Raw genomic sequence first — 18,322 nt, forward strand, 5'->3', positions numbered from 1 at the left:
CAAAACCACCGATTTGACTTGGAATAGCTTACTTGTAATCTTTTGATATATTTTGAGTTGTTTCCTTCAAATATTAAAACCATTGACATGTTTGCTTTAAGGGTAAGAGAACTGGAAACTCAAATTACCTCTAGGTAAAGGAGTTCACTGCCCTGCTACCTAGGGTTTGGAAGAAGGCTGGCTGCCGCTCTAGAGATTAGTACTACTCTATCATCTTCCCAGTAAACAGAGGATCTCGCATCACATCTCTACTTCTTGGGTGCAGTCTCTTCACTTCTCTATACTAGAGACAAGCTTCTCTATTTTCTTAGTTGTTGCTCCTTCATAATTTAGATTTTTCTATATCAAATTTGATTGGCCAAGCTAATTTTGTGAAGTCAGTTTTGGGAGCCTCTGGCTAGGCTGTCCTTGGATCAGTGCTTAGCCCTGGGCTACTCAGCCAGAATGGTGGCAATGCTCAGTCACCTAGGCATCAGGTGTATAAGTGGAGATGGGTCCCCAGGAGGGCATCAGGGATGACTGAATGAGGGCAAACAGCAAGTGATGATTGACAGTTCTCGTGATACAAGAGTGTTGTCCAAGGCACTCAGGGTAGGTAACATCAGACCTATAGTTTAAAACTTTGAAAAAAAAATTTGCTAAAACCTGTCATAAACATGATCAATTTTTTTGAAAAATTTATGATGTTCAAGGTAAACTGTGGTTTTAACCAGGTTTTCCATGAGGTTATCATTCTAGTAGAGTGCTGCATATAACTAGGCAGTTTTGTTGCCAAATAATCACACTATTCCATTATGTGCAAAATAAAGGCTGCAAATCAAGTACATATAGTTGTTCTACCAACTATGCTCTCACACTTTCAGTAGTTTGTTTCTAAAAACATCCTCAACGCTTAAATCATGATATACCTTCTCTTTTGCCTCATTGTAAACAGAGCTACCTTCCCGAATTTCCTATGCAAAAAAGCAAAATACACACCACAAAAAAACCCAGCTGACAGAGTTATTCCCTGCTTTATTAGAATTAGTATTATAGATACACTATAGATATGAGTCCTCAACTTTCTCCCATTTAAAGACTGGTCAGTATCAGTTCTATCTTAGAAAATAAAAATATGCTAGCATATTGGTACCTCACTTTAGTTTTCCCTACCTTTCGTTAAAAGTCTGAAGTTTAAAATTTAGCCTCATGTTAATCTTTAGGTTTTATTATTATAAGGATGCATGATTTAAAATTGTACTATAATTGTGTTATATTGCATGTCTATTTGCTGAATGTATCTTAACAGTGTAGTAGTTTCAAAATAATCATTAACTTGGATAAAAAGTTGTTGAAGACTTTAGCTCTAATGACTAATTTACAAGAAATGAAGAGGAACATGACATAGTACAGGCTTGCAGTCAGCTAAATCCAGACTGCAGGAAACTCAAGAACAGCTGACCAGGTTTATTCAATGACAGAAAGTGACAGTGACAGAGACAGAGAGAGAGAAGAAGGGAGGACGGATAAAGAGAAAAATCTATAGAGTAAAAGATTTAAGAAGCACATTATCCAATTACAGCTTATGAACTGTTTGGAGCCCTATGAGAATAAACAGTTAAAATCATATGAGATCATAAAATGTCGACACTGACTGCTTTTTTGATGATATTCAAGAATTGTGGCTTTGTGTGTGTGATAATGATACTGTGGTTATGTTTTGAATGTCTTTGTCTTTTAGCCATGCATACTGAAATTTTATACATGAAGTGACAGGATATCTGAAATTTGCTGAGGTGTGAGCACAGAATAGATTAGATAAGATTGGCCATGAGCTGACAACTGTTGAAACTGGATGATGAGTACATGACAGTTCATTATTCTGTTTTTGCCATATTTATATATATTTTACATTTTCCATAATAACTTTAAGAGATGTTGAAACTTTCAAATGCATTAGGACAGTTCAATTTCTGATTTGTCTACAGTTTATGGTAATTGGCAAAAAATTACTTTATCATAGCCTAAGTTTCTATCTTACATCTTTAAGGATACTTTCCAAGGTACAAACTGCACTCCTATTAACTTGTAGTTACAGACTTCCTTACTCTTTAATTCTTTCTTATATAAACAACATCATATCATTTAAATTCCTATAATGTTCTATAAATTATTGTGCACAATAATTATAAATCAACTCACCTAAGAGAGGTCACTACTTAAAGCAATACACCATCTGATACTCAGTTTCAGACACAAAAGATTATAAAAAAAAGTTTTATTAAGTACATTTTCATATTTGGAAGAACATTCAATATTACAATGTGATTGGATCTTTAGGATACATAATTTACTCTTAAAATACACAAGTTATATACAGACATTAGAAACTCAGTCTCCAAAATATTCAATAAAGATGTTTGGGTGACACTTATAGAACTGCCCTAGCAATTTTTTCTTCTCTTTGGCAGACAGTTTTGAATCCTCATCAATATTTTTTAGTAAATTCAGTAGTTCATCCTTGGTCGTCATCTTTGTATGGTCAGAATAATCACTTTGATCAATTCTCTGGCAATAAAAATATCCTTAAAGATTAAAAGTAAAAAAGCTGAGTTAATGAATCTATTCCTCAGATTTAACTAGAAAAATCAAGCAACATTTCTATATTTACATATTTTTCCCCATTTTGCAAAATGCATGTAAAGATGCTAAGCACTGCTGACTTTCTCTGTCAAGTTGCTTTTTGACAGAAGGAGGCTCTCTGCTAAGTCTGGATAACTCTGAGGAGCTCGTTTAGAGTCCAGTTGAAATTAAAGTGCAAGTACTACAGCAAAACACTTTCAAATAAACAGTAGAAATTTATATTTGTGAGAAGTAATATTTCTCAGATTACCCGTGTCTCTATTTGGATCTCTTCCCTTCTGAATGTCCATGAGCTTAACACTGACAATTTTATGTAGAGTTCCAGGAATCTTTAAAAAAAAAAAAAAAAAAAAAAAGGAATGGAACATTATTCAAATGCCCTTTAATCCAGTGATCTATTACATATACTCAACTACTTTCAGAGTTTTACCTTAAAAACATCTTTTTGATGATCCATTAAAAAGAGTACCAGAAGATCAGTTTTGCCTTTGGATAAATTTTTATTGTCAACAATAGCTTTTGAGAATATCCTTTTCACAACCATTCGGTTGTCACTCTATAAAACAAAACACACCCAATAGTACATATTTTTAAGAATAAGTGTCAAATAAAAGGCAATGTTAACTATTAATAGCTATTATCCATTTCAGCATACTTGATGCTGACAATGGAATAATCTAACACATGCATCCGATAAGTATTAGGGATACTGAATACAATTAACATTTAGACAAAAGACTTACTTCTTTCTGTAATTTAAATTCAGAAGGATGTGCTGCAACAGCCATGAAATACAGCAGTCTTCTAAATTCCTCTCTATTTTGGGAATCCAAAAGCTTTAGAAAGAGCTGAGTAGCTTCTAATGCTATTTCAGTCTTCCCATTCACTTTAGCCAAAAGAAAAAAATGCGTTAAATTTTGACCAAACACGACTATAGTAGAGGGAACAAAATTCAAGTTAAAGCTTAAGCTAATCAGTAAACTTATCCCAAACTATGTTCAAAAGCAAAACAAAACAAAAAGACTAGGAATTATAATGAATGACCAATACCATCATGAAAGCCTATAATCAAACTGGCAACTAAGCTCTAAGTCCTTGTCATATACAAATCTTAAGATGTTAAATCTAACTCTTGGCTTTGTAAATAAATTTCCAGCCATTGTTTTCCAATAATTCAATACATTTCAAGGATGCCTATGTGTACAGTACTTATATATCCAACTCTACCTGAGAAAAATAGAAAGGATTTTCTGAAACGTCCAATTTGTTTTCAACAAACCATGTGGAAGAGTCTGGCTCACTGGTACAAAGCAGAGTGTCTGCTGTCTTGCAGAGAATGAAGGGGGAATGGTCATAGTGCTGGTAATATTTGCTGAAAAAGAGAAAACTGCTATTCTATGCTTATTAAGCTTCCAGTGAATGAGGGCAGCATTCTCCTATGGCAACCAGAAGTCCCTACATAACTTCAGAGCTTACTACAGCCTCTTTCCAAGTGAGCCCTGGAAGTTTTAGAACAGACATACTTTCCATGGATTAGTCCAGATCCACTCCCAACTTGAAGCAGTACCATTTTGGTTAATTTTGAGGACAAGTTAACTTTTTCTTGTTTCCTCCAAAACAGAAATTCTAGTATCCAGTAAGATCTTACTTACCTAAGAGTTCTGCAATTCCGTTATGAACATCAGATAAGTGATTTAACAGAGGTTCCCTACTACTGTAATGTCTGCCAATGGCATCAAACAGAAGTTCTTTGACTAAGTCTATTCTATCTGGTTGCTCAGGAAAGTTTCTGCTTATGTCCACAACCATCTGGTCTGGAAGGTATTCCAAGCAGTCAATTGCTGAAGAGAGCCACTCATCTTCCCTATAGGGGAAAAAAAAGATTTAAAAAAAAACGGAATAACAAATACACACACAGTACCTAATTTCCTAGCTATTTCAAGTTTGCTACCAGGATAAATCTCTATAAACCGAGATAAAGATATGAATAATTCCTTTTAGTATATAGCTAGATCATGTATCACAGATAAAAAGTTAGGTCTAATATATGTCTTCTTCTTTTTTTTTTTTTTTTAAAGAGAAAACAGAAAGCTATCCGCTATAATACAGTGCTGAAAAGAATATCAAAATTCAAACTCTACTCCTTAAATTTACTATGGAGGTCCAGAAACTCTAGGTTACTTGTCTAGAGTCCCAGGCAGGACTGGATCCCAGATCTGACTTTAGACTAGCATTTTGCTAATACAGTGTTGCTACTTCAGAACTCTGTATGATCTATCATCTCTGACTTTGGCTAGAAGAGAATAAAGGGAGATAAGGTAGGACTTCAAAATAATTATATATTAATTACCATTTCTAATAAAATGCCAGGTAGGTAACTTTAGAAAACTGCTACCTTCTAAGAAATAGAATGACTAACTTTTAATATTCAATTTGGTAATATATAGTTGTTGTTTTTTTTAAATCACGTCCTCCACTGCTGGGGACTCGGGAAGGTCATGTCACCTCTCTAGTCATGCTTCATCATAAGATGTGGACAGATGATCTGCAAGGACAATTTCTGATTCTGTACTTAGAGTAATTATAAAATGTTTTCACATGTTACTTTAGATTATAGAAATGTAATGTAAATTCCTGTAGAATAATAAACTTCCTATTTATATACAGAATTCAATAACTAGTATGCTGGGGTTAATTTTTTCACATAAAGTTTTAAGTGACCTTTTGACATTCAACTATTTATTAATAGTTCATTAGAATGTAAAACTGGTGAAGTGCTAAAAATGTAAGTTGTATTCCTTTCAAACATTTCCATCTTCCTAACTGTACTAGAACACTATCTGCTAAGGCAAAATACTTAAAATATTAAATAAGGTAGAAAATACATGATTTTAACTTTTAATAATTTTACTTAGGGGAAGAGTTACAATGTTATAAGGAAAATAGAACTTTTCCTTAAGGAAAAATAAAATCATAATTCCCTTAGCACCTGAAATTAAGCCTTCAAATTTATATTCAGAAGGATGGTGGTCAAAGGTGAGAGCAAGTATTATTTTCTTTATATTTCTTTAATAAAACTAGTTAATTAAAAAATACATATTTAACAGGCAGTCTAGAGGAGTATAGAAGTGTCTATAGTCAAAGGAGTCTAAGAATTTGCCAAATCCTTTCATTTTGTTCCAGGTCCCTTGGAAAACCAGAGGCAGCTCTGAAAGAACAGACAGCCCTACACTTCAGCAAAGATAAGAAGATGGAGTGTAATCATTTTCTTCACTTGACATGCAAGTAAGGTGTATGTGAAACAGAAAAGAATATGAAAAATAATGACATTTAAAAATCTTGTTTTCTAATTTTGACCAAGGTAATTTTGTTCTTTACTTTTCCCAAAACTGATAATATCAACTCACCAAGCATATCTGATCGTGTATGGACAGAAGAATTCAAAAGATTATCTCAAAACTACTACCTTCCTGCAAACACACTCAAATTATTATATGTATTTCCACCTACTGAGATTCACTGTAAGCCTTGAGAATCCCTCGATCCAGATAGTTCCTGTTGTTGACCAAGTCAGGCTGTCTCTTAGGCTGAGGAACTTTAGGTCTGACCTCTTGCCGATTGAGTAGGGAGTCCAGGAGTGGAAGGTCTATAAGTTGTAGCAGACGCCCAATTGTTTCTTCTTGCCATACTTCATTAATAACTGCACAAGGAAAACAACAAGGGGAAAAGTAACAATTAATAGTTACTACATGCTCACCATAGTATCTGCCTAGGCAGGTCTAAGCTAGTAAGTTTGTGGCAAAAAAAAAAGAGAAAAAAAATGAAAGAAAGAAAAAGAGTCAACTTTATGAAGTGGTTTCTTATTACAAAGTAAAACAATTCAAGATTTGTTTAAAGTGTAGGAGAATAGACTTTGGACAACAGAAATTCTTTTCATTCTTGTACTGTAAAAAGCAATATGGCTTGATAAGAGATCAAGTCATATAACATGTTAATAAGGACCTTGGAAGAAAGAATGATTCATTCAGTGTCAAAGCTAGTTTGAAACTATTGGCTGCAGATTATTCCACTCAGGGTTTCCACAACTAGGATGAGGAGAAGTGGAAATCAGTCATTTAAATCACATTCCACTGCCACAGACAAGGAAAAACATTAGAATCCTGTTAATATTTTAACATAATTTTCAAATTTTTATTTAACCTAATAAAATCTTAGGGAAAGAAATACCTGAGAGCGGATTTTAAATACATTTTTAAAAATCTGCATGCAAAACATTTCAGATTTGAATCTCTGCCAGCTGATAGGACAAAAGTCAGTGTTCCAGAATTGCAACACTGATCTATTTGTTAAAGATAATAGACCTCTGTTAAAACTTAATATAAACAGCTTTAATACACAGTGTGCTCTTTCTTTGTGCTTTGAATATTTAAATTCTAATAAAGGTTAAGACTGAAAAATTTTAAATAAGTTTATTTGAAGTTAGTCGTCTTTTTCTTCCTCATATCATCTTTAGCTTACCTTGTGGTGACAAGGAGGCAGAGAGATTTACATGAGGGGAATCAGCAGGCTTTAAACTCAGATTTTCCCACAAGTCCTCTAAACTTGCCGATTGGGTATCAGATGACTTAAATAATGTATCTGTGTACCTAAAATGAATTTACTTCATAAATTAATGTTTATTAGTGAGCTCACAGAAATATTTTTGTATCTGAGAGCTAAGAGTTTCTAGAAAGTTTATACATTTCAGAACAAAAATACAACAAATGCAAATTATAAGAGTAGAATAAAATACAAAAACATGCCACCTTCTTTCTCAAATCTGAATATACACACTCTCAATAAATTCTCCTTTGAGCACTTAGATTTAAGTAATTCAGTGACTAAAATTTTAGTCTCCCATTTTAAGATACAATCAAATGTCATCAAACTTCATTATGCTTGCTGTCTTTATTAGTTAATTCTATTTCTGGGGCATTCTTTGGTAGACAGTGCTCATCATTTTCCAAATACAGATCTACACTCCTTTATCCACAATTCTTTCAAGAATTTAAAGTTTATTAGAACTCATACAGTGGCAAAACCTGTCTATAAAGACTAACATAGCCTTTATTTATCACAGTTAGTACGAATATTTTGTTCACTGCAGAAATGTTAACATGTTTGATTACCAGATGCTGTCTCAGATCCCTCTAGGAGTGTTATCTAATATATATATAATCACCTTTCTAAAACCTCCGAAGTTCCAAATTCACAAATACATCTGTTCAGATAAAGCACGTGGACCTACATTTGCAAAGTACTGATTGTGCCATACCTTATCCTTGTATTTCCTTCCTATATAGGGAGGTAAATTTTATCATGATTCAAATATGGAATTAAAAAACTTTTGAGTGTAAAACTCTGACTTTGGGTCAGATGTGAATTATAAGAGCTTCAATCACATGGTCACCTCTAACCAGTTTAGCTGAGGGAAATAAAAGGGAAAAGTTGTTTTATTTCACAACAAATAACTAAGTTAATTATGCACATAACACCTACATCCACTTTAATCACTGGGTCCTACAATTCTGTCCCCCAGCCTCCCTTTAAATGATTCCCACTTCCCCACTGCTGCCTACCTCACCCTCATCTGCAGACAGCAATACTGCAATAGCCTCCTGCCTAGCTCTCCCCATTAGGCTGTCCATACAGCTGCCAGGAAGACCTTTCTAAAGTACAATCTCATCATGCTTAGAGGCTTTCTGTGGCCTCCCCAACATCTGTGTGATCAAGTGCAAATTCCTTAAAATGTGCTGCAAAACTAAGCATTCTGACTCCCACTTCTTCACATCTGTTATTTTCTGGATTCTAATGACAATCTACCTGCTTGCCTTCACCTCTTCTGCTCTCATGTCGCTTTGCGTATAAACTCTCTAATATTTCTTATACTATAATTTTAACCTGTAACATTTTTTATACTATGCTTGTAACCTGAAGCACAAAGGCAAAGTTTGATTGTTTTTGCTAAATATATAAACAGACAAGAATTCTAGGAGATATTAAAAAAAAAATTCACTCTGCTTTATCAAATTTACCCACAGACCCAGATTTTAGCTTGATTTACTGTTTCAAAAATAACAAAGATAGTCAGCATCTCATTAAAATATAGACAAAAATCCTGCCAATATCCCCCTGATATTCTAACATTATATACTAACCTGGAAGGTGAATATCGTTTGTTCTCTTTGCCTAGTTGGCTGTTTTGGTTATGCACCTTTGTGAATCTGTAAAGGCTGCAACTACTATCTTCAAATGTAGGTTTTTTGTCTTTTCCAAAGACTTTGGTTGAAACTGCTTCAAACACTTTGTAGTCCATAAGTGCTTGACACACTCTCACCACTTTGGCCCGAGGAATATCTGTATCACCAAAATATTTATTCTGAATTAGGTGAGAAAAAATGACATCTACAGCTTCTGAACCAACAAAACAGTCACTGTGTCTTTTTAAATGGTGCCTTCGTTTTTTCACCTCCACTTGTGTTTGAAGAGTGTTTATAATGCTGCTCCACACATACGTGGCTCCAAATGGCTTCTGGGCCACACTGAAACCTGGAATGGGGAAAAAAAATCAGAGTCACCTCGCGTATTTGTTATAAGGTCTAAGCAATCCTTAAGCAAAAAGGGGCATTCTCCAAAGTTATTAATAAGGAACAGCTATGAAGGTAGCTTGTTATTGAAATACAAAATTATTAGTAGCAATTCGTCAAAAAATTTAGTGCCTACTATATGCTAGGTTTCTTTCTTTATTTTTAGAGGAGGTACTGGGGATTGAACCCAGGACCTTGTCTATGCTAAGCATGTGCTCTACCACTGAGCTATACCCTCCCCCATGCCTACTATATGCTAAACACTGTTCCATGTGCTAGGATACAACAGTGGGCAAAATAAAGTCCGCTCTTATGGACTTACACTTTGTGAGAAGGTCCAGATAATATGTATTATCAGTGTTAAGAAAAAAATATAAAGCCAGGTAAGGAGAGAATGCTATTTTAGATGGGATGTCAGGAAAGACCTCTCTGACAAGGTCATCTCTGAGGAGAAGCCTGAGTAAGACCAGGTGGGCAAGCTGTGCAGTCATCTGGGGAAAGAGCAGAGAAAACAGAAAGAGCAAAGTCTCTGAGGAGGGGGTATGCTCTACTAGAGAACAGGAAGGAGGCCACCATGAGGGAGAGAACAGCAGGAAGTGAGATCAGAGTGAAGATGGGGTTTGGAGTGGGGGGTTGGGGGAGTGCAGATCAAGCAGGATCTTGTGGCAGTTACCAATTATGTGCAAGGAATTCTATTAAGTGCCTTCCATAAATGATCTAATCTTCATAGCAACCCTATGAAGTAGACATTACCTCTATTTAAGAGATGGAAAACGGATCCACAGAGGTTAAATGTAACTTCCAGACAATATATTATAAGAGGTGGTACTGGGATTTGGTTCATGGTCTATATGATTCCAAAGCATTTATCAGTCAGATAGACAGATAGATGTATAGTTATAGATATATACACACACAATGCTTGTTGGAATAAACTAATATTTTTAAATCTTCCTATTATGCAATCTCATGAGTTAGGTGCTTTGTAAGCAGGGTAAACTAATAGTTTGGTTCCTGTCCAATAGGACCTTATAACCTATTGCAAAGCTAGGAAAACCAAAGAAATAAAGCAAGATTTTAGCCAAACAGAAAAGAAAACATGCTTTCAAAGATGTATCATATTTTCCCTCACTTTACTAAATTGATATTTGGCACAAATACAAAGGAGAAAAGGGGAAACAAAAGAAAATAGGAGGGGGGAGGGTGTAGCTCAAGTGGTAGAGCACATGCTTAGCATGCATGAGATCCTGAGTTCAATCCCCAGTACCTCCTCTAAAACAAACAAATAAATAAATAAACCTAATTACCTCCCCCCTCAAAAAAAAAAAAAGAAGAAGAAATAAAGAAAGAAAATGGATTTTAAGTTCTAGTAAGCTGATGGAACCAAGTCAAGCTAATGGAACTAAGTCGAGCTAATCATCAGCTTGGTGGCTAGCTGGCCTGCTCTCTCTTTCTATGTAAACAGGGTAAGCCTTTTTATGTGTTACACTTTTTAATGATCCTCTGAATATTCAGTGGTTCTAATTTTTAAGTCCTCCTTTTTGTTAAGTATATAACATCTTTTATTTTTATATTTTGGCAGAGAAGTTGAAAACGGATTACTTCCCTTAAGATAATCTAAAAAGGAAAACAGTATGCATTAGCACAACAGTAAGGAATAATTAAAGAAACTGCCACCTGAAATTACTTTCCTGCCTTTTTTAGATAAAAATAAATGTGGAAGATGAAAGCAAAGATAAGTTTCTGAAGGACACTAAAACTCCACTCAATGCACTAGAATCATAAATATTAAGCGGGTCATTTCGAATTTATCTTTTGTGTTGCAGTAAATACAGGGAGTGTAGTGAACCACAGTGTATTCACTGACCGTGTAATTTTGTAGCTACTATAAAAATTACCAATATATACATACACAGAAAACCCTTTACTGCTTGTTTGTATATTTCCAATATCAAAAGTAGATGGGTAATTTTACCATCTACCCATTAATATAATGTTACTTTAATCAGCAAGATTGTTTTTAATTATCAAAATTATATTTTAAAATTCCACACACTTTATAATCTATTACTAAACAAAGAAAGAAGTAATTGATGCTAGTTTTCCAAATATGTGAACAGTTTTAAAAATTGAATTATGGAGAATTAACTAGATAAATCCAGCTGAAACTAGATTTACTACTGGTACTATATTTAGTCCACTGAATAGAGCCAGAATCAGGCATTTGATGGAACCTCAAAATACATCCAGGTCATTCCAGGTGTTCTAAACTCAGGAGTAGCTATACTGTTCCCGGCCACAATGACAAGATAAAGGAAGATTAACACTTAATTTTCTTACTTCCTAACATACCAGAGACTATAGCTGAGCTTTAAATAAACTTAATGTCTATTCTTTAGTCTTTTTTTTTCAAATCTTCATTATATTATTAATAATAGTTAATATTTGAGTACTTAAAATATGACAAGCTCTGCCTTCTCTCATTTAATCCTGATAAACTTCTCCGAAATAGTTGTTAATAATCCTATTTTGAAGAAATTGAGGTTCAGTGAATTAAGCAAACTTGCCCTCAATTTTACAGACAGTAAATACATACTAGCTTTTTCTAGTACTTAAATATATAACTAAGCCACCAGATAGTTTTAGCATTAATCTTTCACTGAAGACAGATTACGTCAAAGACCTTCAAGTGAGTCAACAAGATTAAAAGAACAAACAGAAAAACCCCTAAGATCTGTGTACCCTTAATCAAGCCATTTAAAAACATTTAGTAGTCATTACTCCTAAAATAATACAGGCTACCATAAATTCTACAACATACACTATCCACAGTACATAAGAAAGGAAAATAAGCAAGATTCAAATTTGTAGTGCTCAGACTGCCTATTAAGCACCAATGAAACAGACTTCTGGGCTAGTAATAATATTAAAGATGAAACACATAAATCGTAACAGTAGAGCAACAAGTCATCTAGCATACAAATCCTAAAAGATAAGGCTGAGTCACTTATTAATTTGAGATCAATAAGATCACTGATGGGGTGAGAGTCTCAATGATGTGGAAAAGGCTGATCTTCACAGGGGAATTAAGAAATAAAGAATATATTTCCCCATATTAACTTGCTGTTTAAATATGGGCAATCAGGAAGTCTTGCATATTGGATAACACAGTATAAAAGATTAAAGAACAGGTTAGAGCAGAAGAGTAGGCACCTGTGAGCCACACAATGTTTCCAGAGTCCTCCGGGCATGATACAATTCAGCCCTTTTAGGTCCCCTCTGTTCTAACTGACCATTAACTCCCAACCATTGCATCCTGGGATATTTCCCCTCAAGCACCACCACCCACAGACCCAAACTAGCTCATGTTCATACAGATACTTTAATACACAATATACCTTGGACTTGGCGAGTAAATGTGCCAAAACCCACACCAGGATAACCTGTTTTTTTAATGCTGACTTCACCAGTTAAACACAGATCCCCCACATGCTGGCTTGAAACTTCTTATTATCATCCTCTAAGAGCTGAAATGAACACTGGTATAGCTGACCATGGTCCAGTAAGATGAATTATTGTGACTTTTAAACAGGATCCAAGAGACTGGAAGTATAAAATAAATGTTTTTTAAGTCTAACAATCAGAACTTAACCTTTAGCTTGTCCTCAAACTTCTCCTGCATATGAGCTGAATAATTCTTTAAAATTCATCACTATCTACATCTTGATGGTTCCTCGTTTACATTTGGTCAAGCATGTTCTAAAAGCACCATGACCAAATGATCAAAGAGTCTAAGGGGGAGGGGGTATAGCTCCCGTGGTAGAGTGTGTGCTTAGCATGCATGAGGTCCTGGGTTCAATCCCCTGTACCTCCGTTAAAAAAAAAATTAAAAAGCAAATTATTCAATACTTGTTAATTATAAATTATTGCCAACTAGTAAAATAGTTTAAAGAAGGGTTCATACAGTGGTTCTTAGTGGGTGATTCTACTCCCCCCACCCCGAACCACTGGCAATGTCTGGTGCCATTTTTAGTTGTTACAAACTGAGGAGGGGGGAGCGCTGCTGGCGTTTAGTGGGTAGAGGGGCCAGGGATGCTGCTTAGATGTCCAGGCCAGCCTCACAACAAAGAAAATGTCAACAGGAGTTCAGGAACCCTGGGTTAACTGAATACTGTTTAGACGTGGAAACTTGTGTTAACGCAGCAGGCACAGTGAGAGAGAAAGGCTCTGTGAACAGAGAAAGACAAGAGTGTGGGTTTCAGAATCCCAGAGAACTAGGTTCTATTCTTGGCTCCATCATTTACAAATAATGCAATCTTGGGCAAACTGCCTAACTTTTCTGGTGCAAAGCAGAGCTAATTCCATTTCTCTCAGTTACTGTGAAGATTATATGAGATATACATGAAAAGTGGTAACTAGCACAGGACCCAGCAGTTAACAGATGTATAAAAACTAAAGGGGAAACTGTCTCAATCTAGAAAAGCCTAAAGAGATGTGGATTCACTGTAATGTAATATCCTGGATGGGATCTGGAACTGAAAAAGGATGGGAGACAAAAACTCAGGAAATATGAGTAAAAGTATGGACTATCAATATTGGTTCACTAACTGGGACAAATGTACTACACTAAAGATGTTAATAAGGGAACCTGAGCGAAGGGCACACGGGAACTCTATGTACTAACTTTGTGACTGTCTATAAATCTAAATCTGTTCCAAAATTTTTTAAGATTTATTTAAAAAGTAAAAAAAAAAAAAAAAAAGGGAAGGTCTCTTTCTTCCTCTGAACTAAGAGGACACAGTTCCAACCCTCAGAGAGATTATCCTTTACCTATTCATACCACCTGGATGATGATTTCAAGCTTTGAACAGTATTCAATCAAATAAAGACCACTAGCAGATAAGACGAATGTGACACATATCAGAAGATTTAACTTTTCATCTGAAAATAGTGAGTATATAGATCCTAAACTATTTAGGATTTGAGAGAATTTTACTTAAGAATTATTTTTTTCAAAAGAGGTTTTAAAATATTACTCATAGAATTGTTAAGACAAAGGAGAAGGCCTACATTTATTGGACATTAACCAAAACCTCATGAAAAAAGATAAATGCAGAGAACTGTTTTGGGTGTCAAAACTGGGCAGCTGTGACTGAGTGGGTAAAACCGCCTATACACCAATACCAATACGGCAACACTTTTACTGCATATCGGTTTTAGTAGTTGAAGTTAGTTTTCCTCTTACCTGGCATTAGAGATGTCAACCTGAGACTGACATTGCCTCTAAAAAGAAGGCTGCAGGCATGTAAACTATGTAAAATAAATCTCTCCTAATAAGAACAATTTTAAAATATGTTGGGAGAACTATCGACAAAAGTAGGCATTGGCCCCTGCTTTAATTCATACAGATTAATGAGACAGCATATGGGAAGCACTTTGAGCTCCCTGGAAAAGTGATACCAGGTGAATTCAAAGAATTAGGTTACAGTATAAAGGGAAAACTGGATAACATACCACTCTCTTTTCTGTCTCTATTAAAAAACGAGTATCTTCAAAGTAGTTACTAAAGATTAGCGTACAGACTTTATTTCTATATAAATCAGGTCCCTGGTCGTTACAGCCTCTTTAAAGTATGGAAGAGTTACTAATAGGTAGAGAAACAAAAATACAAAGCTGCTTGCCAGAACACACAGAAAGATAATGGCAAGGAATCAAGAACCAGAGGCTCCTATTACCGTGCTTACTAGGGCTGTGACAAGGCAACTAAAGAGTAGAAGGGGAATTAACACATGACAACAGGTGGGGTTCCAACTGAGGCAAGCAAAACAAGTGAGAAAAGGCAGTGGGGCCCTTCTCTACGCACTGCACCTGGTGTGCAGAAGATAGTGGTCCTTTCCTTGGGTTCAGTAAAATTCTATAACCCACATTTCAGCTCTTCCTTCTGAGAGCCATTTACTTAATTTTGAATACATATTCCCTTACACTGTCTAAGAACCTGTTCACAAATGACCAAAGCTCGTAACTGGTATTTCAGCTGTTAGAGAAGGTAGGGCACTATATTTTTAATCAGGTAAAATCTGGGAATTTCTTTCGCTCAGAAAGCCTAAAGATTTATCAAGGTTGGGGAGGGGGGTATAGATCAAGTGGGTTCAATCCTGAGTACCTCCTCTAAAAATAATTTAATAAACCTAATTAACCCCCAAACAAAAGACTTCTCAAGGATGTTTCCAATATTATTTGATTTTATATTCCTAAATGATGAAGTATTCCCCTTCTCTTCACAATGTAAAACAAGGAGAAATTCTGAATGCAGCCATCATGTGCTTATCTGAATCCTTTCAACTGGAGAATAAGGTCAATATTAAGATCATTCTCAGAAAAATACAAATGAAAAGTGGTTCTGTATAACAATTTATCATTAGCATTTTAAAGATGAAAAGGAGCATTACTAATTATAACTCAAACATAAAACTGAGGCCACTGAGATGCACCCATTTGACCTACACCAATCCACTGACTACTGTCACCTTGAGGAAGGAGTCACAGTTTCACTGGCTCGCTTTTACAAATGAAAAGGTTTTGTCAGATAGGGAACTAATTCCTGTAACACCCTACACTGCAGCTACAGAAAGGGGGAAAAGCTGTAACTCATCCAAAAGGAAAACAAAAAAGCCAAATGTTATTTGGACATCTATTTTCTGAGTTGTGGGGTATGCTGGAATTGGAACGTTAGCACTAATCATTCAATTTCCATCAACTGTTTGGACATTTAAAGAAACCAAGATGTTAGCATACTAATATTCTAAGCAAATTGCTGCCAAAGACATAATTAAGCTGGCAGAATTCACCAACGTCTCTCCTAATGTCACGCAATCGTTAAAAAAAAAAAAATCAAAAACTTCTATTCGTTGAAATACTGTTTCTCCAGAAAGTATAACTAACAAAAACCTTTTATGCCAAGTTTCTGCCGGTATAACTAAAATACAACAGAAACCTCTCAACGCTCCCGAGAAGAGTCTGGGGAACAAAGTGGGCAAGAGAGGCACTCGGCCCCGGGCAATACTGTGGAGTCAAGGTTTGTGTCTGACACAGGCGGCAAAGAGCAAGACAAGTCCAGATATACCTGTCACCAGTAATGATGTGGAGCGTATCTGGAGACCTACCGCGAGTGCCTGGCACGCAGCGGGCGCACAGACCAGGGCGCGGTGAAGTTCAAGTTTGGGTAACTTAGTAGAAAGCAAGGGAGCAAGGTCTGCCTTGGCAGCCCAGTAGTGGGAGCCGGACGCGATCCGCCCCGACGGCGGGGCCGCCGGCCCGAGTGGCCACAGCTGCGCGCGGCTCCCGGAGGCCGCCGCCGACCCAGCTGTACCTGGCTGGGTCCCCGCCCTAGCGAGAAAGGCAGCCTGAGCCCCCAGCCCCTCCCGGAACCCCCAATGTCCCCGGACGGCATCCTCGGCACCTACCGGGAGGCCTCTGCGCGGGGCTCTGGAGTGCCGAGAGGTTTAGCGCCGCCGCCTTCTCCCGCACCGTGGCCATGGCCGCAGCCACCAGCACTTCGCTGCTTCAGGCCGCGGCACCGCGAAGTGCGCGCCCGCGCTGCCGCCGCCAGTTAACTGGCCCGGGATGGGCGGGGCTCCCGCCAGGCCCCGCCCCCGCCCGCAGACCCGCCGCCGAGCGCCACACGCCCGCAGTCACGTGCCGGCTGAGGCTGAGCGTAACCCGAGGCCCCGCAGGCGAAGGAAAGGTGCAGCCCTCGCCCCAGGCCAATCCGGGTGCGAGCGATAGCCAGGTGGAAGGTTTTTCGGTATGCGGAGGTCCTGCAAGTCCGCGCCGGTCCCACGCGTCCCACATCCCGCCCTCTTCGGCACAGTCCAGGCGCGGGCAGGGCTACACGCAGGCAGGCTCAGACCAGCTAGATGCAAAGCGCGACCCACCGTGGGTCTGCTCTAGGATTCCGCCCCCTGTTTAACTGCCTTGGGCCTCAGTGTCCTCACCTGTGACGCGGGGGCAGTATTAGTACCCGCTTCACGGGGTACTGGGGATTGAACCCCAGGACCGCGTGCATGCTACATGCGCTCTACCTCTGAACTATACCCTCCCAACCTGCCCGTAATTTTTTAATGGAGATGTCACAACTAATTCATGTTAAGGATTTTAGTGGTTGGATCTGGAACGTAGGTTATTAAAATTATGTCATGGTGATAAATGCCTCGGGTTTTTCACGCATCCCTTCCTGTAAAGAACAAATCTTTATCTTAGCCCAGACATTGGCCCAGGAGGACAATGTCTAGAGGTCACAGGAGGGTAGCTGGCTGGCCTTGGGGCTGGCTGCCAAGAAAATCTGTTCGGCCTCCGAAGTAACTCCGGGTCATGTGGGTAGAGACAGAGCTAGAAAAGAAGGGGAGGGGGACTCTTAAAGAGAAGTTGAAAATAGGGAACGCGGGGATCCAGTGCTGGGGTACCCCTGAAAAGATGAGTGATTTAAGAGACCAGTAATTCAATTGCCAGATACTTGGTACCTCCCTACTCCCGCCTTTTTTTTTTTTTTTTTCAAATTTGGCGATTTTGCAATCATTTTAAACCTTTAGTACATCTAATAAATGCCTTCTTAGGAAGATTCCTGTGTGATTAGGTTATAAATCAGAATGGTCTTTAAGTGGGAATTCATTACTTAGCTTATTGCAGGAAGCTTCTACACGTGGTTGCTTCAAAACACTAAGAATACATACATGTGATTATTTCAAAGAATTCATACTAAGAAGCTGTGACCCTAGGGACCCCAGTTTAGTGGGCAAGACATGGGCAATTGCTGCCCCTAAAATTTAGAAAAAGTTGCCAGTATTAGTCTTTTTTTTTTTTTTTTTTTTTTTTTTTGTAATGTGCTCTCTCCCCCTGGTGGTAGTAAACCCCAACCTCACCTCCGTTCAAGCCATTTCCTTTGTAATTTCTCAGCTACTGCTCACAGAGGTAAGGTACAATTTAGGACCAGTTTCAGGTACCAAACAGACCAATTAACTTTAGTCTATCCCATGCTGTGTAACTGAATGAACACACAAATCTGTTTTCACTACTTG

The 18,322-nt window shown here is 37.4% G+C and overlaps 1 protein-coding gene across 1 annotated transcript; it reads right to left on the reverse strand.

The window, feature by feature from the left end:
• Window positions 1-2,242: 2,242 nt before the first annotated feature.
• DEPDC7 (DEP domain containing 7) lies at window positions 2,243-16,839 on the reverse strand. Its single transcript, XM_031459837.2, has 9 exons — window positions 16,712-16,839; window positions 8,820-9,210; window positions 7,141-7,268; window positions 6,133-6,322; window positions 4,275-4,486; window positions 3,366-3,508; window positions 3,053-3,178; window positions 2,873-2,951; window positions 2,243-2,564 (listed from the first exon to the last, which is right to left on the reverse strand). The coding sequence occupies exons 1-9, from the start codon at window positions 16,782-16,784 to the stop codon at window positions 2,371-2,373; spliced, it is 1,536 nt and encodes a 511-aa protein (XP_031315697.1). The 5' UTR covers window positions 16,785-16,839; the 3' UTR covers window positions 2,243-2,370.
• Window positions 16,840-18,322: the final 1,483 nt, after the last annotated feature.

The sequence above is a fragment of the Camelus dromedarius genome, chromosome 12 (assembly GCF_036321535.1).
Source record: "Camelus dromedarius isolate mCamDro1 chromosome 12, mCamDro1.pat, whole genome shotgun sequence".
In the NCBI taxonomy this organism is placed as follows: Eukaryota; Metazoa; Chordata; class Mammalia; order Artiodactyla; family Camelidae; genus Camelus; species Camelus dromedarius.

Bases quoted from the DNA above. Each gene is read 5' to 3' on its own strand.
- DEPDC7 (XM_031459837.2), bottom strand. From the start codon at position 16,784: ATGGCCACGGTGCGGGAGAAGGCGGCGGCGCTAAACCTCTCGGCACTC. The intron at 7,269-8,819 runs GTTAGTATATAA...AATTCATTTTAG, and splicing joins AAACGATATTCACCTTCCAG to GTACACAGATACATTATTTA. The intron at 6,323-7,140 runs GTAAGCTAAAGA...TTCCTTGTGCAG, and splicing joins TGCCTCCTTGTCACCACAAG to TTATTAATGAAGTATGGCAA.